At 39.4% G+C, this 25,441-nt stretch overlaps 1 protein-coding gene across 13 annotated transcripts in view; it reads right to left on the bottom strand.

Annotated features, from left to right (window-relative positions):
- UNC13A (unc-13 homolog A) overlaps positions 1-25,441 on the bottom strand; it is an 84,856-nt gene that overhangs the window by 55,923 nt on the left and 3,492 nt on the right. For 12 of the 13 annotated variants that reach the window (XM_031947891.1, XM_031947896.1, XM_031947898.1 and 9 more), the window contains exons 2-7: positions 14,405-14,434; positions 13,655-13,754; positions 9,571-9,688; positions 8,815-8,938; positions 3,226-3,299; positions 2,913-2,967 (exon numbers count right to left, since the gene is read on the bottom strand). In XM_031947891.1, the coding sequence (XP_031803751.1) occupies positions 2,913-2,967; positions 3,226-3,299; positions 8,815-8,938; positions 9,571-9,688; positions 13,655-13,754; positions 14,405-14,434 (501 nt within the window). The remainder of the gene's footprint in view (positions 1-2,912; positions 2,968-3,225; positions 3,300-8,814; positions 8,939-9,570; positions 9,689-13,654; positions 13,755-14,404; positions 14,435-25,441) is intronic. The other variant, XM_031947893.1, reaches the window with a different exon arrangement.

Here is a 25,441-nt window from a genome sequence, read left to right as displayed (position 1 = left end):
AGTCTCCCGGTAATCCCAAGAGGAAGATGCTATTTTACTTCCCATTTTACAGATAAGGAAACTGAGTATGGGAGAAGTTACCATGTTCATGTGACAGACTTTGATCCCTGCTCTTTCTGACTTGAGTTCCATAGGATGTGCTGAGTTGCCTCAGGGCTCACAAGATATCACTAGGGCTAGGGAATATGTGTATCCATTAAGGATACAGCATTGGAGGTTCTCAATTACTTCATACCTCCTGGGAAGATTCTCACAGCAGCATAAGTATTGCATTCTTCATTGAAAGAGGTCTCTCCTTCCTTTTCTTGGAAGGGAGTGGGATGGGGAGAAGAGCCTTTATCTAAAAGGAGGAAGTGATCCATCTGCCTATATCCCTTGGATGGAGAGAATTCAAATACTAAGAGTAAAATTGTATGCATCCTTGGATAATAGAGCTAAAGCTCGAAGAGGCTTACAGGTCCAATCATCTCATACCGCAGATGAGGAAACTGAGGCAAATAGGCTTGCTCCAGATCCCACAGCTAGATAAGAGTCTGAGACAGGATTTGAACTCAGAGCTTCCTGATACCAAGTTCAGTACTCTGTTCATTGGAATATCTAGCTAGCATTTGACAATTTACCAAGTGTTTTACATTCATTATCTCATTTGACCCTCATGGCTTCCTCATAAGGGAAGGATTATTATGCCCATTTTAGAGATAGGAAAGAGAACATGGCATGTTAATGGTCAAACCAGGACTTTCTCCTGCACCTCATATGGCATAGGTATCCAAAAAAGTCCCAAACACTGGGATACTAAGCTAAGAGGTCATAGGATTATTGATTTAGAGCTAGAAGGGATCTTAGAAGCCAAGTTCAACACCTTCATTGAATAGATACATAAAAATGGACATAAGCAACTTGACCATTTCACACAGTTAGTAGGTGTCTGAGATGGAAGGCACTTAGGTCTCTCTTGACTCCAAGCCCTGCCTCTAGCCATGATGACATCTCAATTTAGAACAGGAAGATATTTTTAAATTTATGTGGTAGAACCCTTTTACAGGGAAGGAAACTGAGGCAAGGAGAAGTTAAAGGATAAAACTAATAAGTAGCAGAGTCAAATCTGAACTAAGTTCCTCTACCTGAGGAATTTCCCCTGTGACATGTTGCTTCTCCTATAGCCTGATCTCATCACCCTGTCATTGGGGAAACTCCCGTGGTTCCCACAAGTTAAAAAAAAAAAAACACAAAAAAACTTGCTATCCCTGTTGCCAGGCATGAGGTCAGGACAACCGCTGCCAATTTTATCTCCCTTGCCTGTCCACTCTTTCTGGATTCAATCCAGAGCTCGGACAGAAAATCTTCGGCCTTGGGTTTTCAGGGAAAGAGCCTCACTGGCTGAGCTTTTACATGTGAGAAGCTTTCTTGGTCCAGGTGTTGTTCTTCCTCTCACCTACTGGCCCTGGATTGTTGTGTATCCAGATGGATGGGTAAGTAGGGCAGAGATGACCCTCTTTAGCTTGGAGAGTCATCCTGGCATCTATATCAGAGCAGAGATCTCAGTTGTTAGGGAAACATCTCTATCCCCAATCCATCAGATTTCTTGCCCAGTCAGCCAGCTGCTGGAAGGCATTAGCCTCAGCAAGTTCATCCCGATTGATTCCTTACTAGGATGAGAGGGGTCCAAGACAACTGAATCTGATAGTGGGATCTGTGGAACTATTCTCTTGGTGAGTTTTCTAAGTTCCCATAGTTCTCTTTATACCAACTGTCTACCTGAGCATTTGATCAAATAGGCAGCTGAGGAGGAAGGAGGAAAACAAAGGTATTTACCCGAAAGGATCTCTTCCATACCTTCTTGGGGCTTCAAATCCTTACCTAATTCCCAACCTAATTCCAAAAGGGTAAACAGGCTTTCCTTGCATGCTCCCAGCTTTCTCTATCCCAACTTCTCCATTTCCCTCATGTATGGAGAATGCTTTCTATTCCCCAAAGAATTTTAAAGCTCTCATTTCATTCCCACCATAACTTGGGAAGTTAACAGAGATGATTCTGTTCATTTGACATTTGAGGCAACTGGAGCAGAGACTGAGTGTCTTGCCCAAGGATGCACAGTGAGTAAGTGGCAGAACTAGGTCTAATAAAAATTAAAAAAAAAAAAAAAAACGGTTCCCACATTATTATAGTACATTATGGTTTACTGGATTCTTCTGGAACCCAGATCTCCTTGCTCTTAGTCCTACCTTTTTCCACTAGATAGTTATTTTATCATGTGGTTTTCTGGCCATTCTTCCTTCCAACTCTTTCCCTCGATCCATCCCAGGCACATGTGAAGTGGGGATGGAGTAGTAGGGATGACAAATGACAGGGAGATATATGAAGGTGGGGAGAAAGGTAGGAGAAGTACAGAAGGGAAGAGGAGCCAAAGGAGAGAGGGGCCTTGGGGAAATAAGGCAGGGGCAGGGCTCTGGAATAGGTCAGGGGGTTGCTAGAAATGAAAGATAACTCTACTGGCAAAATGCTCCCCCCAAACACAATTTGAATCTGGTAGTGGTTAAATTCCAAATTGGGTGAGTTGAAGTTCAAAGGTGGAAGTCATTAGTGGTTTACTGGGTTCTTTTATTATTTTATTTTATTTTTTACCTCAGAGAAGTGAGTCCCATGGGATCTGTAAGGGGAATCAGACCTGAGTAAGCCTAGCTCCTTGTATTGTGAAAAGACAGCACATCAGGGGACACCAGGAGGGATCAAAGCCAAAAAAAAAACTATATCTCAGAAGACATCAAAAACCCAAACTCTAGATGGCACCAAACCCAGTCAGGAGGACGGGCAATAAGGCAGTTAGAGGATATGCTTCCCTCAATTGTTCTCTTTCCCCCAGGGAAGGCTCACACTATTTAGGGCCAGGAAAGGAAGAGAGCAGTACTTACAACACTGGGAGCTGGGGACTGGAAGAGGCTTGTCCTGTTCTTCTTGGAATGAATACTTAGGGGAGAAGAGAGAATGGGGGAAGGGAACTCAGGGGAGAGCAGAGGACTCTATGCAGCCCTAAGTCAGAAATGTAAAACCCAAATTTACCATTACCTCCCCAGCTTAAAGGAAGAATGCTCTGGCTCACCCAGCATCAGGTCCGTCTTACCCCACTCTCCCCCACCAAGAAAAAGAATCTGGGCATCCAATAGATTTGAGATAGCCATGTGTTGGGGCAAACAGAATCTGGGTGTCATGCTAATGACTACTCACATCATCCTGGTCCCTCATAGCATTTAACTGCTCCAGCTTCTTTGCCCAATATCGAGCCTCTTCCTCAGGGATGTCTGAAAATCAAAATCACATCCGTCAGCCCAGCAGGAAGTCCCAAGTCCCTAAACCTCCCACTGACTTTGCCTTCATGGGACATAGATTGAAATATGAGAGAGAAAAACAAGTTGTTCCAAAACAAAGGCTGATGGAGAGGGATGCAAGGAGAGAAGGGAGAAACATGGGGAGAAAGGAAAAGAGGAGGGAGGAGAGAGAGAAAAAAGTGTGAGAGAGAAGGCTTCTTCTCCTACAGGTATTCTTAGTGATGAATGGCCAAGGGAAGAAGCAATTCATCATTAAGAGCAGCTCATCATTGGCATTAATTAGGCAGCAGCATGGCAGCAAATTTAGTTCCTGGAAGGAATGAGCAGGAGAAGATTGAAGCATCCTGCAGGTCTTCTTCCTTCTCTTCTGTCTCCCTTCCTCTCCTCTCTTCTCCTCCTCTCTCTTTTTCTCTCCTCTCTTTTTCAACTCCCCACTTCTGCTTCTTCTACCTTCAAAGTAGGTCCTCTACAAAAGTCTTCATCTTCAGTCATTATGGTATAAAGGTGAGCCAAAGGATGTTACCAGAAAATTATAAGCTTTGACAGTTCCTACTAAACAGAAAAAACTTTGAGAATGGTCCTAGCAATAAGACTATCCAATCCAAGAACTGGCCCAAATTAGTACAAATATTCACATTATCAGTACATTGGTTATTAGATGATGAATTCTTTGAATATGGTAATACATTGGAACAGATAAAAATATAAAATGGCCTTTGATTCTCATTCAGTAATCACTAGGGTAGAGTGGGGCAGCTAGATGGAGCAATGGATAAAGCACCAGTCCTAAAGTCAGGAGGATCTGAGTTCAGAACTGACCTCAAACATTTAACACTTCCTAGCTGTGTGACCCTGGGCAAATCACTCAACCCCAATTGCCTCAGCAAAATAAATAAATAAATAATAACTAAGGTGAAGTGATTGAAAAGAAGGTAGAGGGTATTGAGAATTTTATCATTTTTAAGTTGTTTATAACCATTTTAAACACTGATACTCTAAATGTAAGATCTTCAACAAATGACCCATGAGTTGATCCATTCCTGGAGTAATTGAACCATATCCACATTTAGATTATTTATATATCAGATGACATCAAGAAGTTGCAGATTAATGGAAATCTGGCTTTCAAACACTTGAAAGGTAAATTAAAAAAAACCCTCAGAAAGGTAAATAAAATTACTAGTGGAGTTGGTTTCATAATACACTCAAGAACAAGAAAGATAATTTCATGTTATAGTTGGTCATTTCAAGTTGCAGTTTTATGAAGACCATAGGCAAGGAGGTTAATATGAAGATAGTTGTAGTAATTATAACCATTCCAACTCACCTATTAAGATAAACTATTGTTTCTAAGTCCTCTTCCAATAATAGATAGCTATAACCGTGTGTTCTTATAATCTTCCCAAAATGAAAAAATAAAGATATTGGATCATTATTTCTATAGAATTCTATATCATTATTTCTTAAAAAAGTTTAAGAAATATAAGTCACAATAACTAGGAGACCAAAAGAACCCAAAAAGCAATTCAGCTAGCAAGCATTGATTCCTGCCAACCAAAGAAGTATTAAAAGAAAGGCCACACCATTTTAGAGTACAACACTTGCTCATTTGCAAAACATCATGGAAAAAAGGAGGATGGAAAATTTTTCACAGTATTGCCTTGGGGAAGAGTGAAAAGTAGTGAATGGGAAAACAAAGCTCCAAATAATTGGTGTAGGATCCAACAAAGCCCCATAATCTTGAAAATATTTATAACTGAAATAGGAACGTCAACAATAGATATGAAATATAACACTTGCCAGCATTTTATATAATTTATTTGCATCACAAATAACAGTAGAATCACCATATATAGACTCTGCCACATCAGCACTCAATATGGAAGCAGAACTGGCACTTGAGAAGTGAGAACAGCTTTACCTAACCAAATGCACAAGAAGTCCATATGGAGGTGATATTTTTAAAGCATGAAAGAATCAATTTTAAAGATATTGCAAAGGTGAGGAATTTCCAAAAGAAATGGCTTTTCCAAAAGAATGGGGGGGAAAAGCACCGTTGATTGAAAAGATACTAGAAACTATTGATCAATACTTTTCTTTCCCATCTACATTAAAAACTTTGTAAGAATGGCCTCCATAGGTGTTGAGAGTATCCTGGGTGAGAATATATGAAAGAAATAATAGATTTCTACAACCAAATTTCCATATTATACCACATCTTCATAGCCACACAATGGAAGATATTTTTGTCATTATTATTCAGTAATATCTGACTCTTAAAGACCCCATTTAGGATTTTCTTGACAAAGATACTGGAATGGTTTGCTATTTCCTTCTTCAGATCACTTCATGGATGAAAGAACTGAGACAAACAAAATTAAATGACCAGCCAAAGGTCACACAGTTAGTAAGTGTCTGAGGACGGATTTGAACTCAGGAAGCTGAGTGTTCTTAACTCCAAACCCAGAACTTTATCTACTGTACCATCTAACTGCCCCCCAAAATGTGTAGAAAATAAAAAAATCCCATTTTCTTTACTGTTTGTTGGTTACTGCTCCCAAAATAAATTAATAAAAACATTTTACTGGATAGAACAAAAATCATCCCTTAAGGTCCTCCTCAACAAAATATTTCCCATGTATAGGTTAAGATTATTCAAGAGTTATCATCACAGAAATAATTTTATTTAATGACTCTCTGAATATCAGTAGGTCCTTAATAAGTGTTCATTAGATTATAATAATTCACATTTATATACCACTATTAAGATTTTTTAAAGGTCTTTTCCACAAGTCTTTAGGTTTTTAAAGAATAATTATTCCTGTTTTATAGATGAAGAAACAGCAGATACAGAAATAGGTATCTAAAATGAGATTTAAACCAAGGTCTCTTGGCTTCCAATATATAATTATTTCTATTATGACATGTGCCCTAGAATTAAATTGTTAAGCAAGTTAGGCATAAAACAGAGAAAAATATACTTGACAAATGTGTTTGCTGATGTCACCAAGGGTGTCCTTTGAAGACTAAATGGAAGAAGGATTCCCAATTGATTGCAAGAATTTCCAGGTATTCCTATTTTACATGGTGCTAATAGGATCAATCCCAGACATTAAAGGGCCTCCTAAAGTGATTGCTCTGGGCCATCAAAAGAGAAAAGACTAGCTTGTCTACACACAAAAAGCTAAGTGGATAAAGAATTCAAATTACCCAGATGACAAGAAGCAATTGGATGGGTAGCCCATTGAGTTAGCTCATTTGTGTATATACCTGGGATAAACATGGCAAATGGACAATAAATTTGACTAAAGATCAGAGTAGACGACTGGATAGCATTTTTGAAGTTGTTCATTGTGTTCAGTGATCCCAGGCTGAAAACGTCCATCCTTTTAAACATCGACAGTTTAACCACAGTGCTATATGGCTTCAAGTATCAAGATCTAAAAATTGCCAGTGATCCGAAGGAAAACAGAACATTGCAAAGTATACATATACTTTTATGTTTTGAAATGCACAAAATAAAATACACAGAATTACAAAATGACCCAATTATGTTGAAATATAATTACTCATTTTTTTAATCCATGGCCCCCACGTTAGGTAATCCTGCAAGTAGGAAAATCAGTAAGGGATGTAAAAAGGAATGCTTTTTTTTGATGTTCTAAATATTTAGGAAAAATATTTAGGAGGTAGGGGCCAACTTGCAAAACTTTATCAAAACTCAGAATTTCTTAGTTCTATTTCAAGGTAAAAAGACAAAGGAACATGGGCTGGCATAGAGAGAAGGACTCCCAAAACAGATTCTTACAGAATCTTAGCATCTAAGAGAGAGACAGAACTTTAGAGATCATGCAGACTAGTCCATAGCTGAATGGCAACCATTATGATCACATTCTTAAAAACTAGTTATTTACCTTCTACTTGAAAACCTTGAATAAAAGGAAACTCACTATCTCTAAAAGGATCCCAATTCTTCATTTAACCAGCTCTAATTGTTAAGCAGTTTTTTTCCCCTTATACTGAGCTTGATGCTTTTTTTTTTTAAATACCAATTGCTTGTTCCTCATTTTATACTTTGGCAGGTTCAAAGTTAACAAGTCCTGACACATGACAGTTCTTTAAATACTTGAAGACAATATCATTAACCTCCAAATCTTTCCTTCATTCCCTATTCCTTCATGTTCATATTTCAGCGTTTCCATCTCCTTTCCTATCTTGGACACATTTTAGTTCATCAATAATTTCCCTAAAATGTGCTACTCAGAACAGCATACAATTTCCATATATACTATGATTAGAGCAGAGCACAATGGGTGTCTTCCCTGCCTCCATTTTAGACACCATGCATTTTTAATGGCAAAGTAGAAATACAGTGGGCAGCTAGTTAATGCAGTGGGTAGAGTGCTGGCCCTGGGGTCAAGAGAACCCGAGTTCAAACCCGCCTGGGAGACCCTGGGCAAGTCATTTAATCCTGTTTGCCTATAAAATGCACTGGATAAGGAAATGACAAATCTCTCCAGTATCTTTGAGAAGAAAACCTCAGATGGGTTCATGGAGAGTTAGAAACAACTTAAATGACTCAACAACAGCAAAGGATAACATTAACTGTTTTGATCCCCTCATTATGTTGTTGAGGTATGTTAAGCTTAGACTCTATTTGAAAGATCGTGTTATTATCCTTAGCATTCAACACCTGTCTTAGCTCATTCTGGGATTTAGTGTGGCTAACACTATCCTTAAAGAACCATGATATAGTTTATACTCGTTTTCTATCACTTCCCCTGGATTTCTTCTTCAGGTGTCTTTAAATCTGACTTGGAGAATGGACTTTCAGTGGTCTCAAGGCAATTCACTCTTTTATTCCATATGAAGATCATTTCGTTTTATGTAGTCAGAATTTCTTTCTTCAAAGTATCTCATCCCTCTAGAGCTAACTTCCCCTGAAGAATCTTATAATACTACCTATCCTTTCTCTGAATTCTGAATTCCATTATCCCATACATAAGAAACCTACCAGACAATGCCTTGTTTCACCTATTACAAATTTTAACTTTCTCCCAAGGTCAACTTTGGTTTCCAGATGCTCCTGATTGGTCAAAATTAGGTCCACAGGCCTGTTTTCAACTATCTAGCTTTCAGCAGAGAACTGTGGCTATAGTTGAAGTCACTCAACACAATTATATAATTCCTCCTTATGGCCTGTTTATAGAAATCATCTTCCATTTCTTTCTTCTGGCCAAGCAATCTATAATATGCTCTTATCATAATATCATGTCTGTTCTCTTTTCATTGAACCTCAACCAAATGCCCTACATTGTATTCTTCATGAATATCCACATGAAATATATTTTCCTTCATATAAAATGCTAGACATGAGTCAGATCCTAGAAAGTCTCAGTGGAGGGAAAGGGGACAGAATTTGGCTTGAGAAAAACTCTGGGAACTCTCCTTTGACTAGTAGGTTCTAAGTTCTGAAGCCAGCACTTACCCAAGGGCAGTTCAAAGCGGGTATCCAGGAGAATTCGATGGAAGGTGGGGTCCTTAGTACCACAGATCTCATTGTCTGTCATGATGACTTGAGAGTCCAGGGTGAGCCATTCACCAGGGCCCTCCTGAAAAAGGGAACCCCCATCAAATCCAGAAGTGGTCAGAGGAAGAAGAGGGTTGCAGGAAAAGAGAACATCAAAACATTAAAACTAGTAGTAAGGGAAAATGTTGCTGCAGGTGGGTAGGACCACCTGTCAGATATCCTTGCCCTCCTTCTTTCTTAATTAATGCTCATTGTAACCCTTTTGGTACCCTTCTACTGTGCACCATCTCAACCAGTCCCTATCACTAGACATTTAAAATATAATATTATTTTAAGAAAACTACTGCATCCATTTGGGGTGGGGGGGCCAAAGGGGAATCACAGCAGCATTGGGGCTCTGGGTAGGAGTGAGACAATTAGGTTTGTGGCCAGGAAAAAGAATAAAGAACAAAAAAACTACTCTACCACTTGCTTTATGGTCTACCTTGGGGAAAGAAAAGAATTCTATAAGAAAGATCAGGTAGGAACTATCCCCAGCTCTGGAATACCTCCTTCAGGAAGCCTGGCTGATAAGCCCTGGTCTTGCTTCCAAACCTGAAAGTACCACCTTTGACCACTCCCTCTCCTGTTACTCTCCTGCCTCCTTCCCCATCTTGAACATTTATTCAATAAATAGTTCATTGCTGCTGCCCATCCCCCATCCCTTGTGCTCACCTCATTAGACTGTCGAATGGTCCGTAGGGGAATCCACACAGTGCCCACCATGGTGTCCCAGATGAGCCCTTTATTCCAAACTTCCACTGTCAAGCCAAGGTCCAGGCGATTAATTTCACTGGCAGAAGAGGCAGAAGGAAAGCAGGAGAGCAATCATTCATAGATCCATAGCCAGAAATGAGAATATCAGGTAGTTAGGAGATACAGTAAATAAAAAAACCAGGATGGGAATCCACCTGACTTGAGTTTACATCCAGGTTCAGACACTTACCAGCTACATGCTGCTCGGCAGGTCATTTATATTCTAACAATTAATAGCACTTCCCATAGACAACTGGGCTTAGAGTCAGGAAGGCCTCAGTATGGGCAAGTCACTTAACTCTGTGTGTTAGTAAGTATACAAAATTTTGAAACTCTTAAAATGTCAAATCAATGTCAAATATTCTTATTTAGAGCTGGAGAGGACATTAGAGGTCATTTAGCTATACAGCTATCTTTTTACTCTCCTCTTCCCAATCCAAGCCGTCCATAATCCAGCAGTATACTAGGAAGCAAGTCTGGCAAGAGCAATTGCTTTGGAGTATCCTCCTCCTTCAACTCTCTTGCCCCTTCCCTAATCCTGGATGAAGGAACCAGAGGCAACCAGGAGATACAATGGATAGAATGTTGGACTTGAAGTCAGAAAGAACTGAGTTTGGATCCAGCCTCAGACACTAACTAGCCTTGTCATCCTAGGCAAGTTATTTACTCTCAGTCTCAGTTTTGTCATCTGTACAATGGGGACATTACCTACCTCAAAGGGCTATTATTTACATGAGCTTACATGTAAAGTGCTTTATAAATTGTAAAATGTTATAAATGATAGTAATGATAATTGGTTGGTTAATTTCCTTTGTTCTTGAAGAAGACCAAAATGATATCACTATGTTTGAGTTGAGTTATGGTGTGTCCAACTGTGGTTGATCAGGGAATGCTCCGGGATGGCTACTCTAACTTTGCACAGCTGAATGATAATAAGAATTATTGTTGTTAAGTTGACACTTCTCATCCCTACCACTGGAGAAGGGAACTAAAAATCCCCCCTCCCAATAGTGGGAGATGAGGTCCTTCCCAATAAGATGGACAACCTCTAGATTTTATCTCTTGCCCATCAGCTGCTTCCAAAGTACTTTCAGCCCTTCCCATTTGTCCTGAAGCTGAAGTCTCTTATATCTGTTGTCTCCTCTCCACCCTCACTCTCTCAATTAGAATATTAGGTCCTTGGGAGCAAGGACTGATTCTATGTCTATTTATATCCTTGGTACTTGGCACATAGTAAGCACTATATAAATGCTTTCTTATTGAGTCATTCATTCACTTGATAAATGCTTATTGAATTGAATGGAACTGAATTTGCTTATTCTGTTCCCTATTCCTGAAATCTCAGTCAGAGAGTGTGTGTGTGTCTGTCTGTTTGTCTGTCTCTCTCTCTCTTTCTCTCTCTCTCCCCTTCTCTCTGTCTCTTTCTGTGTCTCTCTCCCCCTCCCTCCCTTTCTTTATTTCTCTCTCTTTATCTTTCTCTATCTTTCTGTGTTTCTCTTTTTTTGTCTCTGTCTCTCTCTTTTTCTGAATCTCTGTCTCTCTTTTTCTCTCTCTCTCCCTCTCTGTCTCTCTCATTTCTTCCTTTCCTCTCTCTCTCCCTCCTTCTCTTCCCCTCTTTTCTCTCACATTATTGAAAGACAAACCAAATGCTATTTCCTCCAAGAAGAAAAAGAAAATGATGTTCCCCATAGTACTTTGTCTGTACCTCTCTACTGTATGTATCATATCATAGTTCACTCATCATCTGTGTTTGCTTTTTCATCCTCCACCAGGTTGTGTATTCCACAAAAGTTACATTTTGGCCTTAATGAAATCTCAAATTTTCCCCAGGCCTGAGTAGAGGAGGATTCTCTGTATATAGTAGGTTTCAAACAAATATTTGTGAATTTGTTGTTCATTCTGTTCTCCCCCCCCCCCCCCACCACCCTCCAAGACTATAGATAGTTAGAGGTTTCCCAGTCACTACTCTCCCTTTTCGCCACATACTTTGCTGTGTCTTAAGGGTCTATCCTTAATCTCTTCCACTCCTCAGATCCTGGGCCCTAGACTCAAGCCAGTTCTACCCAGCATCCATACAGCAACAAAGGCTTCCCATGAGAGGATCATGGCATGTTGAAAAGAGTTCTAGGCTAGGAGCCACAATACCTAGGTCTGAGTTCTAATTAATGCTTCCTAGACTGGCAGTCTTCGTAAGGTCACTTCTATTCCCAGAGCCTCAGTTTCATCCTCTGTAAAATGGGATTGGTGACTTTTACACCACCCAGCTCACACAGAACAATGAGAAGAGTTTTGTAAACTGTAGGGGATAAAAATTGGGGCCATGGTAATAATCTTAGATCTGTGACTGACTTGTTTTATAGTGGCTAACATTCATGTAGCACCTTAAGATTGGCAAAGCACTTTTACAAATATTACTTCATCTGATCCTCTCAACCACTCTAAGAGGTAGGGGCTTTTATTGCTCCCCATTTTACAGATGAGGAAACTGAGCTAGACAGATATTAAAGATCACACAAGTGTTTGAGGCCAAATTTGAATTCAGGCTTCCTTGATTCCAAGTCTAGTGCTCTATCACTTGCCTCACGAGGCTGCCAAGTTGTATAATTTTGATAAAGTAAGCCATTCTGCTTGAACCTCAGTTACCTTCTGTAAACTGTAGATGATTTCTAGCAATCTTTCTAGTTTCAAATGCCACGAATTTATAAATGTAGCTATGTGATCTTGAGTAAGTCAATTGTGGAGCCTCATTTTCCTCATATATAAAATGGGAACAATAATACTTAAATTCCCTTCCTTCCTCACCAAGTTGTAAAGAAAACACTTGTTTTAACTTAATCTACTATAGAAATGCAAGTTATTATTATTATTATGTCAGCTTGTCTCCCGGAAAGAGGATGTACATTATTACAAGCAGGTGACTCAACTGATTCATCAACTTGAAGCCCCAGAAAAATAGATGGGACTAAAAGTCAAGGATAAATGCCATACCCAATGCCAGAGATGAAAATGGAAGAAGATTATACCTAGGGACCTCTGTGAATTAACTGATAGAGTTATATCTTGAGGGAACTTAAACAGAAGGAAAGCTAATGAGCCTGATTGCATTAGGAAAATGTAGAGCTAAGATTTTCATGTTCCAAGACTGTAAGCTTTGACTTAACCAGTTTTGAACTTTGGATTTATTTGCTATCCTTTTAATGGCTGGTAAAATAACAGAACTGGGAACTGGAAAGTGGCTTTATACTCATGTAGTCCAATTCCTTCTCCAGTTAATAGAAAAGAAAACTAGGACTTAGAGAAAGAAAATGACTTGATCAAAGGCACTTTAGTGAGTTAGGAGAAGGGTTCCTGTGTCTGTGGAAAAAGTCCATCCAACTCTCATCTTACAAAAGTGAGGTGGAGAAAGAAAGAAAATTGTCCACCCCAAGGCCAGAGATCTGGAGAAATCTGATACTTTAATAGCAAGGTAGGATAGATGGCCGTAGGAGGTAGGAACAAGAATAATCCTAGCATCTCTGAGAAGCTATCTGGCTTGAGGGGAGAGGGTATAGAACCTACGTAACTGAATCTGGTGAATGCTGCCCCAGCTTCTCATTTGGTAGATTTCTTTTAAGCCTGAAAAATAGAGGCCTAAGTAACTGAATAAGGTAGTGCAGTGAAAAGAGCAATAGAACTGAAGTCAGAGGACTCAAGTGTGAGTCTCATTCTACCAATGAGTTCCTTGGTCCCCTATGTGACTCTTAGCTTGCCCACCTGTGGAATGGGCATAAGAATCCCCACTCTACTAACTTCTCAGGGGTTATTTGAGGACCAAATGAGAGGATGAATAAGGGAAATCTTTGTAAACTGAAAATTGATCTCTAAAGTGCTATGACTATTTGAGTAATTATTATTATCATTCAGTCCTGTGCTCTGAGTCAGCTTCCACAGCCCTTCATAGTTGCTATTATTCATAACTGAATAAATAGATAAGAGTGGCTACTGGAGTGCCACAGATACTCACAACATGAAATCCTGCTCCCAGCATGGCAGGTTCCCCCGCACCGCGATGGTGGTGCTCTTAACATTCTGCACCTTCAGGGTCACGTAGGTATTGAATTTTTCTGAGGGAAGAGATAGAAGGCAGAGTGGAAAGGTTTTTAGGGTTGGACCCACTAGGTCTCTTTGATTCTCTCAGTGGCTCCAATTAAAACTTCCCTAAATCCATTCCCCAGAACAACCCCAAACAGACTTTGGGTATGTGGAAAGCATTAGGAAAACAGGCAATCTACATACTCAAACACCTGTAAACAGTCTCAGATAATTAATAAAAGTAGAGCTTATTGCCCAAGAGTCTGGTCCCTTGTAGAATCATAGTCTTAAAGTTGGGGACCTGTCCTTTTTGAATCTGAATAAGAATCCCATCTACAAAATGCCAGAAGAATAGTCAACCTCAACTTTAAGTTCTCCAGTGGCAGGAAATTCATTACAAATCAAGGTAGACAATTTTAAATAGGTCTTCATTAGGAAATTTTCTTTCACACTGAATCAAAATCAGTCCCTCTGTAACTTTCTTCCACTGGTCCTAGATCTACCCCCAATCACTATTTTATTACAAAGGATTTGGGAAGGGTTAGAGAAGAGATGAGCTGTCTCTCTCCTTTTACTCTATGTTCTATCCCTAAACATTACCCTTCCAAATGAGTGGTCATTCATACATATTCTCATCCTGATCTATCAAAACAAAAATAAAAAGCAAGGTGGGATCACTTACCTTGAGCACCATCAAACTTGGCTTTTTTGACTGTAGAAAGAGACAGAAAAGGAGAGGCAAAAAGAGGGAGAAATGGGGTGAGGGAAAAACATGGAGATGAAGTGACAATAAGATAAATGGAAATTAAAAGACAGGTAGAAGAAAAAAAATGAGGTGAAGAGGTGAGAAGAAAAAGAGATAAGGAGAGATGAGAAGAGATGAAAAAAAGAGATGGGTACCAAGAAATGGGTAGGAGAGGAGAGAGAAGAGGGTATGATGAGAAGAGATGGAAGGAGGCATGAAACAACATGGAAACAGAATATGGGAAAGAAAAATATGTGAGAAGAGAGGATGAGGAGGAAAGAGGGGAGAGGGAAAGAGGGAAAAAGTGACAGTGTTATTGAAAAACAGATAAACATAAGCTGAAAGCAGAAGAGATAAGGAAAAAGTGTCCCCTTAACCCTTGGTCCCAGATGTCCCCCTCCCATCACCTCTAATACCCCACCCTTCACTTTCCCTCTTATGAAAAACCTGCCCAGCCATTTCTTTTCTGCGATCTGGTTAAACTTTAAATAGAATAAAACAAGAAAGAATTAATACAGAGACAACCTCCGAGCTCTAAGCCTGAGAGAACAGGGTATGCAAAAAATACATGATGAATTGTAGAGGGTGCTGGTAAAAATGTCAATAACCTAAGGGGACAAGGAAGATTTGACCCATTTTCTACCTTGTCTTCAGTGGAGCTTCCTGACAATGAAAAATATCAAAGCACTGTCACTGACAGAAACATCAGTATTTATCTTTTTTTTCTCAGGGTGGTAGGTTATCTTGGGGAGAGGTAAAAGGAGAGTCACTGGTATTCTTGTCCTACTCAGAACTCTATGTTCTGGACCTTAGCTTTAGGAACTTGACTAGAGGCTTCTTTTGGATTTGTGATACCTTGACAAAAGTACTCCCTCACCTTATTTCCTACTCCTATTCCTCAGGTCTTTCCCATCAGTGGCAGGAGAATGGAGTTTAATAGGGGGCCTGACTGGGCTGATAGAATCATTCCTGGAAAGTGTCCAGACTTTCCTAAGGGCTTCCTTTTCATTGCCAGGAACAGTGTTACAGAGAAGAAAACGGATGTATTTCTAAAGACATTAAAAGCTAGGAAACTATGAAGAGAGGTTGTGAGCAAAGAGAAAAGGTTGGGGATGGAAGGAAAGTGTCCAGACCTTCCTAGGGGCTCCCTTTTCACTGCCTGGAACAGTGTTACAGAGGGGGAAATGGATGTATTTCTGAAGATATTGAAGCTAGGAAGTTATGAAGAGAGGTTGTGAGCAAAGAGAAAAAATTGGGAAGATGAAAGGCAGAGAGCAGATAGACATCATGAACTCAGCCTTCTAGGGTTAGACTTTGTTAGCGTGAGACAGATTTTAGCTAGGCTCATTGAGGTCAGCTCTTTGTCCCAGGGGAGTTATGACTTAACTTGTCTCTCACATCAGGGGAAGAGGGTATAGAAGTAGAGAGGGATTTTTTCTAGTCTTCCAACTTCTCATGGAAGTAAAGATGAAAGTAGTTTACAAAGTAGAGAGAGAAGGAAACAGGAAATGGAAGAAACAAAATTAAATATGAGATGAATAGATAAATTGGAACAGAATTACAGGGCAAAGATGAATAGAGGAAGATAAGTACAACAGGTGGCTGCAGAGTGAGATGAACAGATGCAAGCTGGAGTGGTAAAGACTGGAGAAGGAAATGGGTGGGTGGCGGTAAGAAGAGGGAGAGAGGTGTGAGGAAAGAAAAATGAAGGGGAAAGAGGAAAAAAACTAGGAGCATTAAAAAGAGGCAGTCACCTAAGCCGAAGCAAACTGCCTTCAGCACTGCATGAGGGACAGCTCCTTGACTTTACTGCTCCCAACCAGTAAGGTAGTGGGAGGGAGCTGAAAAGGAATCCAAAACTTAATTTAATAAAAGGGATCCAATCTCCCCATTTCTAAGAGCCCAGAAAGAACTCAATAACGGGCACAAGCTGCTTCCTAGCACTTCCTATTCTGCTTTCTTTTCATTTTTCTTTAAAAATGGAATTTACTATGTGACAACTAGATGGAGCAATGGATAGAGTGCTGGGCCTGGAGTTGGGAAGATCTGATTCAAATCCAGCCTCAGACATTAGCTAAGTAATTCTGGGGAAGTTTGCCTCAACTGTAAAAATAGAGGTAGTAATAGCATCTACTCTGAGAGTTGTTTTAGGGATCAATAAGATAATATTTGTGAAGTGCTTAGAACAATGGCTGTTACATAGTAGATGTTTAATAAATGATCATTTCCTTCTGTCCTCATACTGGATGACTTTCTAAGAACAGGAAGAGAAGGGATACTGGAGGCAATTCTGGTGATATTACAAAAGATATCAATAAAAATTTATTCTAAAATGTGTGCTATGAAGGCAAGAAAGTATTGTCTTCTAGCATCATCGATTATACAACAAATCCAATGGAACAAACATTTATTAAGTGTCTAGTATATTCAAGATGCTTTGTTAAATGCTAAAACCATAAAGCTATAAAAACAAAATCAAAGTAGACCCCTTCCTCAAGAGACTAATTAGAACTGTTTCATTCCCAACAAATTAGGGATGACTTTCCCATCCTATCTACAAGCTTTGCTCAGGAGATGACAACCCCGAACTAAGAAATAGATAAAGGAAAGATTAGAGAGGAAACAGAATAATTGATAGAGATGATGACTTTGAGGAATAAATATTCAATGAAAGGACTGGGGTCTCAGCTGGAGGGACAGGAGATGGGGGAAGATAAAAACATAGAAAGAGCATAGAGGCTCAACAAGCAGAAGGAGGATTAGATAAGAGAATTAGGATTCAGAAAAGGGGATGGGAACTCAATGCTAGAGGTCAATGAAATGGTTATGACAACTTCCCTGGAGCTCAGTTTCTTCCTCTGTAAAACAAGGGGTTTAAACTGAAAAATAATCTTTACCTGTTCTTCCAGGATTTAAAAGAAAAACAAAAACAAAAAAAAGATCCAATGACCCAGACCTGTCTAAAACAATTTCCCACACAGCGACCTAGGTTCCATGCTTATTGCTTCCCTGCTCTTTTATATTCAGTAACCCAGTCTCCTTCTATTTACCCTTCCCCAGGCCTGGGAAAACAGCCATGGGGCACTGTGGGTGGCCACATTCATCACTAATAAGTTTGCTGCCCCTGGCCTATGACCCTAGGGCTAGCTAGAATGGGTAAGGCCAGGAGAGAAGCTCAGAGCCCTGCCCTGGCAGGACTATTGCCAGATTCAGTGGCCCCTCCCCACTGCCGCTCCCAGTCACACGCTCCAGGGCTATTTATAAAACTGAGCTGCCGCCAGAGGAGGATGTGGGTGATGCGGCCAGCCGCTGGGAGGAGGTCTGAGTCTAGAAAAGTGGAGGATGGGCTGGAAAAGAGGAGGGAGAAAGGAATGGGGGGGGGGGGCCCAGGGAAGCCAGAAGACAAGGCCCGCCTGCTGATAATGAGCAGCCTGGAGACACCTTATTATTAAATCTCATTGTAATTAGTATGGCTGTGATCCACCAGCATCCGACACCCATTTACTAATGATCAGAGACAGTGTGGTGCCTCTGAGAGAGCCCTATACTGGGTAATCAGGAGACCTGGCTTCTGGTGCTGGCTGTCATTAAATTTACTGTGTGACCTTGGATAACTGCTTCCCCAAGCTGAGTCTCAGTCTCCCCATCTGCAGAATGAGGATTTGTTCAATAAGAGCCAACAGTCACTTCCTTCTGCAACTTACCATCTCCACAGCTGCCAAATTGATATTCCTAAAGAACAACTTTAACTTTAATTTTGTTACTCCTCTACTCAAGAAGTTCTAGGGGATCACTCTTACCTCTAGGATAAAATACAAATTCCTTTTTATGGCACTAAAATCCTTCAGTTGGTCAGTCAGTCACTTAGTATTCATACAGCACCTACTATGTGCCTTCAAAGTTTAGTTCTAACATATTTCTAGGCTGATTTCACATTACTTCTCATATGTTCTTAATTCCAGCCAAACTGACTTTCTTGCACTTCTGTTACACACAATTGCATTTTCCATCTTTGTGCCTTTCCATGGGCTGTCCTTCTTTTCCCTCTCTTCTTGGAATCCCTAGATTTAATTAAAGATCAGTTTAATTGCAGCTTCCTTCATGTGCCCTTTCCTGAGACTCTTCTCCCTCTCCTGACAATACATTTGCATATTTCAGTATTTCTGCATGTCCGTATTGTTTCTCTAAAGCACAATGTTAAGTCCCCTGATGATAAGAAATGTTTCATTTTGGTCCCTGCATCCCCATCAGTGAGCAAGTACTTACTGTTTAATGACTATAAAGTTCTATTGACTTGAACAGTAAGAAACAGTAAGTAACATCCCTAACCAAACATATGATGTAAAAGAAAGGAACAAAGGACATAACCAACAGTCTAACTGTCTTTCTTTCTAATCAGATCACACCTGAACTATCTTGTTTGATTCTAGACAGATGTAGATAAATATCCTGGGAAGGGTGACCAGGATTGTAAGGAGACTGGAAACTATATTCTGTGGTGATTAGTTAAAGGATATGGGGATATACTAGGAAAGAAAGGATTTAGAGGGTACATGACGACTGAAATCATATTTGAATAGGGAGAGAAATGAAGTTTGTTATGCAGAGCTGAAAGGGCAAGAAGTAGAAGTGATGGAAGGAAGCTGAAAAGAGTTGAATTTCAGCTCCATTTAAGGAAAAGCTTCCTAACAATTAGAGGTATCCAGAAGTGGAAGGAGCTGCTTCAAAACATTAACAAATCACTAGAGTGATTCACTGATGTGAAGGTTGCACAACCTCTTGTCAGGAATTGTGTGAAAGGCAAGACTGCTTTGGTATGGGTTAGACTAGATGGACTTCTGAGATCCTTCTTAGCACTAACATTCTGGAGTTCTAGAATGTTGTTTGCCCCCCAAATCCTCTGGATAGTTGATCCTATTTTATTGTCTACTCTGTCCTATATCCTTACCCCATAACCTGGGAACCACCCAAGGCAGAGGAATTGCCATGAGTCTCTGCCCTGCGGCTACTTCTAAGATGGAGTCCAGTCAAGTCTGGATAGTGGGATCCCAGCTTCTAGTGGGCTCTAGGAAGAAACTACTCCAGAGAGGGATTCATAGGAGCTGGAATGGGCTTGCTCTCTATATTCATAGGCTTATTGACAATTGAATCCAACAAGCATTTATTAGGCACTTAACATGTTTGAAAGGCAGCTGGGTGGTGCAGAAGATAGAGCTCTAGACTTCAAGGCAAACAGACCTGAGTTCTTACTAGCTGTGTGACTCTAGGCAAGTAACTTAGCCTCTGTTTAATTCACTGGAAAAAGAAATTGCAAATCACTCCAGAATCTTTGCCAAGAAGACCCCATGAACTGTATGGTCCATAGGGTCATGACTGAATAAACTGAACAACAACAAAAATGGTTGATGTACTATGCTAGGTACTGGAGCTAGAGACAAAGATAAAATGGTTTTTGTCCTCAAGGAACTTAAATTCTACTGAGAGAATTCAACATATACATTGATAAGCAAATATAAAGATTAGAGGAAGGAGAGAGAAACTGGGAATGCCGAAAAGCTGGGAAAGGAAGCTAATACACAGGTTTTTGACCTAAAAAGATTAACAGGTGGGACCAATGGAAGGGATAAGGACTGAATCTGTGGGAACTTTCAGGTAAAGAAATGCTCTCTACCATTGAAGGTTGCCACTTTCTCTGAAACTTAGAGAGCTGTCTAGATCTGTGGTGTCAAGCTCAAATAAAAATTAGGACCAACAATCCCTGCAACAACATAATTACTTAGTTTCAAAATGTTAGTGCTATCTATGCTGTATTGTATTTTTTTCTGTTTTGTTAAATATTTCTCAATTATATTTTAATCTGTTTCCTGCCATATTGGGTAGTATTGCTGGTTTCTTGTAGCCCACGAATGTTTGACACCTCTGGCCTAGACTACTGACTGAGTTAAAAATGAGAAAAAATGTAATCAAGATAAATGCAAAGTTCTATACACAGGTTCAAAAAATCAACTGGCCAAATAAATGATTTGACAATGTTAAATGGCAACCACAAATGGCAAGATCTTAGACGAATAAAACAATATCAGAAGCAGTGTCCAAAAGGAAAGTTGTATTTCAGCTGTAGTCTGCCCTAGAATATTATGCTCAATTGTAGGTACCATAGTTAAAGTATTTTAATGAACTGGTCTCTGGAGGGCAGCCAAAATGATGAGTAGCCTCAGGCTGTTTAAGGATCATTTGAAGGAACTGGGGGCCCTTATTCCAGAAAAGAGAAGACTTAGGTGGGGAATATGGTAACTGTCTTTAAATATTTTAAGATATTGTTTGGAAGAAGAATTTGACTTTTTGATGGAAAAAGCGGAAACAGGACCTTAGAGAAAGGTAGATGTAGACTTGAAAGAAGGAAAATCTTCCCAGTGAAGCTCCATACACCTTCATTCTCTTTTGGCTCCAAGGCAGCTTTGGCCAATCCCAGAGTCAGCTGACTGTGAAGAATCAGGTTCCAACTAAATTGAGGCAGGGAAGGTGGAGAGAGAAAGGGTATGGCCTTTTTGGATTATGGTAATTTTGTATTCATGTTAATACCATTATTCATTTAGAAAGGCACTTAGGAGTAGTGTTTGAGATTTGGAATGGGCAAAGACTTGGTCTTGAATGCTACCCATAGCATTTAGTCCATGACATTTACAGGTGGTATGACCACAATCAAGTCCTTTGACTTCTCTCAGCATCAAATAGTACATTCCTTAGAGACTAATTGTAAGGAAATCAATTGGATAATCTTAAATTGCTATGTAAATAGGAGTTATTAGTATTCCTTCCTCTATTACCCAACCCACCATCACCATCTTTGAAAGAGGAAACTCACAATAGTCCTGCACAAGTTTCTACACGGAACATACCAAGCCTCAGTTAGGACACTTGGAACAGGCTAGGATTGTGGCTCAATTTTTAAAAATAAAGTACTCACCCCAGGATGCTAAATGTGCATTGAATTCCCCCAAAGAGAAGGTGAATTTTCAGAAAAATAACTTTGGGGTATTTTTTAAACATTTTATTTTTGTATAGATAATAGAATAGTAGATTGAAAAGAACCATTAATATCACTGGTCCATCCTGTACTTAGGTACAAATCCCTTATAAAACATCCTCCACAAGAGGTCATCCAAATTGAACCTGAATATCTCTAACAATGGAAAACTGGCCACCTATTATGGCAGCTCAGTTCTTTTGGATACTAAAGTCTATCTACCTGCAAGCCTCTCCCATTAGTCCTAGTTTCACCTTCTGGGACTTAGCCAAACAAATTTAATTCTTCTTTTCATGAGAGCTCTTCAAACACTTGATGATCACCATTAGAGCTGGCAGGGAACTTAGGGACCATCTAAACAACCCCCAAAGCCACAAAGCTTGTAGGCAACAAAACTGGTTCTTGAATGCAGGCCTCTTGTCTTCAAGTTCAATGTTTTCCCTTATTATACAGTGCCTCTCCTATCTCCACTGAAAGTCTTCTTTTCTCTAGGTCAAACATCCCCATTTTCTTCAGGTGACCTTCATATAACACGTTCTTCAGTACCCTTATAACTCTGTTACTATCTTTAGGACATGATTCTACTTATCAGTGAATTCCCTAAAATATAGTACCCAAAAATGAGCTCAGTGGTCTAGACTGGGAAGCGAAGTCTGCCTAGAGCAGAAGTAGAAATGAACACTTCTGTCCCTCTGAACATTCTGCTTTTATTAATGTAGCCTAATATTGCATTAGGTGTTGGGTAGGAGGGGAATTTGTAGAGGAGGGAATTCCTATCTCGTATGTTAGATAGGTATGAGCAGGTAATTGTTTAACAACTATCTGTCCAACATATTTTTAAAGTTCAATCTGTGTTAGCATCTTCCCCATCAGTTTTTTAAGTCTAGACAATCAACAAAAGAATAAATCAAGCCCTGATTTGTAATCTCTACTGATTCCTGAGATGAAAATACACTAAAAAAAATAATCTAACAATTAGTTTTTCCCTACCATTTGAGCTTTCTCCAGCAAACCCCTGCAGTTGACACATCAAACTTGGTGTCTAACTCACTCTGATCTTTTTCATATAAATTACTGAATAACTACTTGCCAGTGTGTGTGTTGTGGATTTTCAGACAGCAAACAAAAACACTCCCAAAACACGTGGGAGGCATTTAGGGAGGCAAAGGCAGTAGCCCTATGGGTCTCTTCTGAGCCCTGTTAGGTTGGCCTATTCTCCAAAGTCTTTTACTCTGATTGCCAATTTTCTAAGAAAAAAAAAAAGAGAATTTTTCTGGCTTGACTCTCAGGAGGCAGAGCTACAGAATTAAATGAAAAGTGTATTTGAGTCTTCCACCTGACTCTCTTTTCTAATTACTAATCTCCTTGAGATTCTGTGATGTGTCAAGAAAACTAGAAATGGAACCCTTCCCTTCCTCATCATCCTATCAAATTAACAGGTTGGTTGAGCATCACAGAATTACAAATCACATAATCTTAAGGGTAGAAGAGACCTGTAAGTTTACCTGACCTAAGCCATCTCTGAACATAAATGGCTGCTAACACCCCTGAAAATTAACCACCTTCTGAATACCTCAGGTGAAGGAGAACCTACTGAGTATTCAGGGAATCCATTCTATCCTTGAATAGTACTTGCATTTAGTTTTTCCCAATCTCAAACTTAAATCTGACTCTTTGCAGCTTCTATCCACCACTCTTAGTTCTTAATTCTGAGTCCAAGATTTCTTTTCCATGTGACTACCCTTCAGCTTTTTTTGTAAGGCAATTGGGATTAAGTGACTTATCCAGGGTCACACAACTAGTAAATGCTAAGTGTCTGAGGTTGGACTTGAACTCAGATATTACTGATTTCAGGACCAGTGCTCTATCCACTGTGCCCCTTACCCTTAAGTTTTTAGAGACAGCCATCATGCCTTCTCCTTTTTTCTAGGATAAACATCACCAGCTCTTTCAATATCTCCTCGAGTTATGTGGTTTACAGATCTCTCACCCTCCTGGGTATGCTAGAGCTAGTTCAAGCCTAATGTTAAAATTTCAATAAGCATTTATACTTTAGAAATCAGAAAAACACAACAAATCAGAACTTTATTGACTGTTTTGTTGATTTCCAGACAATAAAGTAATGGATAAAATATTAATCATGAAAATTAAACTTTAAAGTGTGTTGTATTTTTTATAGAGATCCAGTTGTTAAACATTTACTAATATATCCCTGCATCCTGGTTGTTTCCTTGGATATGCCAGTATGTTCATTCTCTTCTAAAATGTAGTTCCTAGAACTGAGCATAAAATTCCACATGACTTCTGATTAACTCTTCATTTATTAATAAGCCCTTGTGAAAATAGAGATTCTAATTCCAGAAGGGCATGGAAAGGAGATAGCAAAGGGAAAGGAAATGATGCTTGGTAAAAGGGAACAAGATATTGAGGAAGAATGCAAGAGAACCTACCATAAGGAATCTCTGACTGGGATGCTGGATGCTGAAATATTTAAGAAGATAAGAATTGGCCTTGAGGACCAAAGGTCCTTCCTCCATGCACTCTTTATTCCAGCCAAACATGCATCATGATCTCTCATTTCCTTGTCTTTTCTCAGAGACCTTTTCCTTTGTGCCTAGATCATCTCCAAAGCTCCACTCATTAACGTCTTACTCATCCTTTAAGACTAAACTAAAATGCTTCCTTCTTCCATGAAGCTCTCCTTCATTTCCCTGAACCCTTGGAATGTTGTCAACCTGGATCTTTATCTCCACAAAGTCACTAAAAGTACTACAGGGACTTCAGGGACACAAAGAATTGTCACTGGATGATCATATTTACTTCCTACCCAGAATTATATAGCTTTTCCAAAAGGACATATTAAGGATTTTGTATATATTCTGTATATATTTTCTTGTTGCCTCTCCTCCCTTAGAATGTAAAGTCCTTGAAGACAGGAACTGACTTGTTTTTATATCCCTTTACTTAGTACAGTGGCACATAGTAGGTGCTTAATAAGTGCTTTCTGATAGATTGGCTCAAAAAGATGTTAGATTTAGAATTGAAACTTTATCAGGCCTCATTTCCAAAATATATAGAGAATTAACTCTAATTTATAAAAAATCAAGCCATTCTCCAATTGAAAAATGGTCAAAGGATATGAACAGACAATTCTCAGATGAAGAAATTGAAACTATTTCTAGCCATATGAAAAGATGCTCCAAGTCATTATTAATCAGAGAAATGCAAATTAAGACAACTCTAAGATACAACTACATACCTGTCAGATTGGCTAAGATGACAGGAAAAAATAATAATGATTGCTGGAGGGGATGCGGGAAAACTGGGACATTGATGCATTGTTGGTGCAGTTGTGAAGTCTTCTTCATTCTTCTTCTTCTAGCTCCTTCATCTGATTCTTAAATATCAGCAGAATCAGTGTGGTATATGTGGTAAGTAGGCAAGAGCTGGAGTCTCAAGAGATTTTGGATTCAAATTCAGCTACTGGCCAGTGTGAGTTGTGTGATCCTGGACAAGGAACTTGATTTCTCTTAAATTTAGAGTCTAATCCAGCTTCTAAAACTGTTAGTCTCAATCCCACTTATGATTTATTATCAGTAAATGTTTGGTTTGTATATCTGTTTTATAAATCTATGTACCCAGGGTCACATAAAAATTTCTTGCGTGAAAAGGGATCATGGGTAGAAAAAGTTTAAGAAATCCATATCTATATGAGAGAGACAGTAATGCCTGTAGCACCTCTTTCCACAGCTGTAGTGATGATTACATGAGATAATATATGTTGTGTTTTTGTAACTGTCTGCCATGATTTCAATTTCAGAAAATTCTAGTATCTGGTTATCTTCCTCTGGAAGAGCAATGTTCCTCTTAAAATGTGAAACTCATTACAAAATTGACGGCTTTATGAATATGACTTAGGTCAAAGATAATTGCACTATTAACTCCTT

The sequence above is a fragment of the Sarcophilus harrisii genome, chromosome 1 (genome assembly GCF_902635505.1).
Source record: "Sarcophilus harrisii chromosome 1, mSarHar1.11, whole genome shotgun sequence".
NCBI classification, from domain to species: domain Eukaryota; kingdom Metazoa; phylum Chordata; class Mammalia; order Dasyuromorphia; family Dasyuridae; genus Sarcophilus; species Sarcophilus harrisii.
This window is presented reverse-complemented; position numbering and strand designations above follow the sequence as displayed.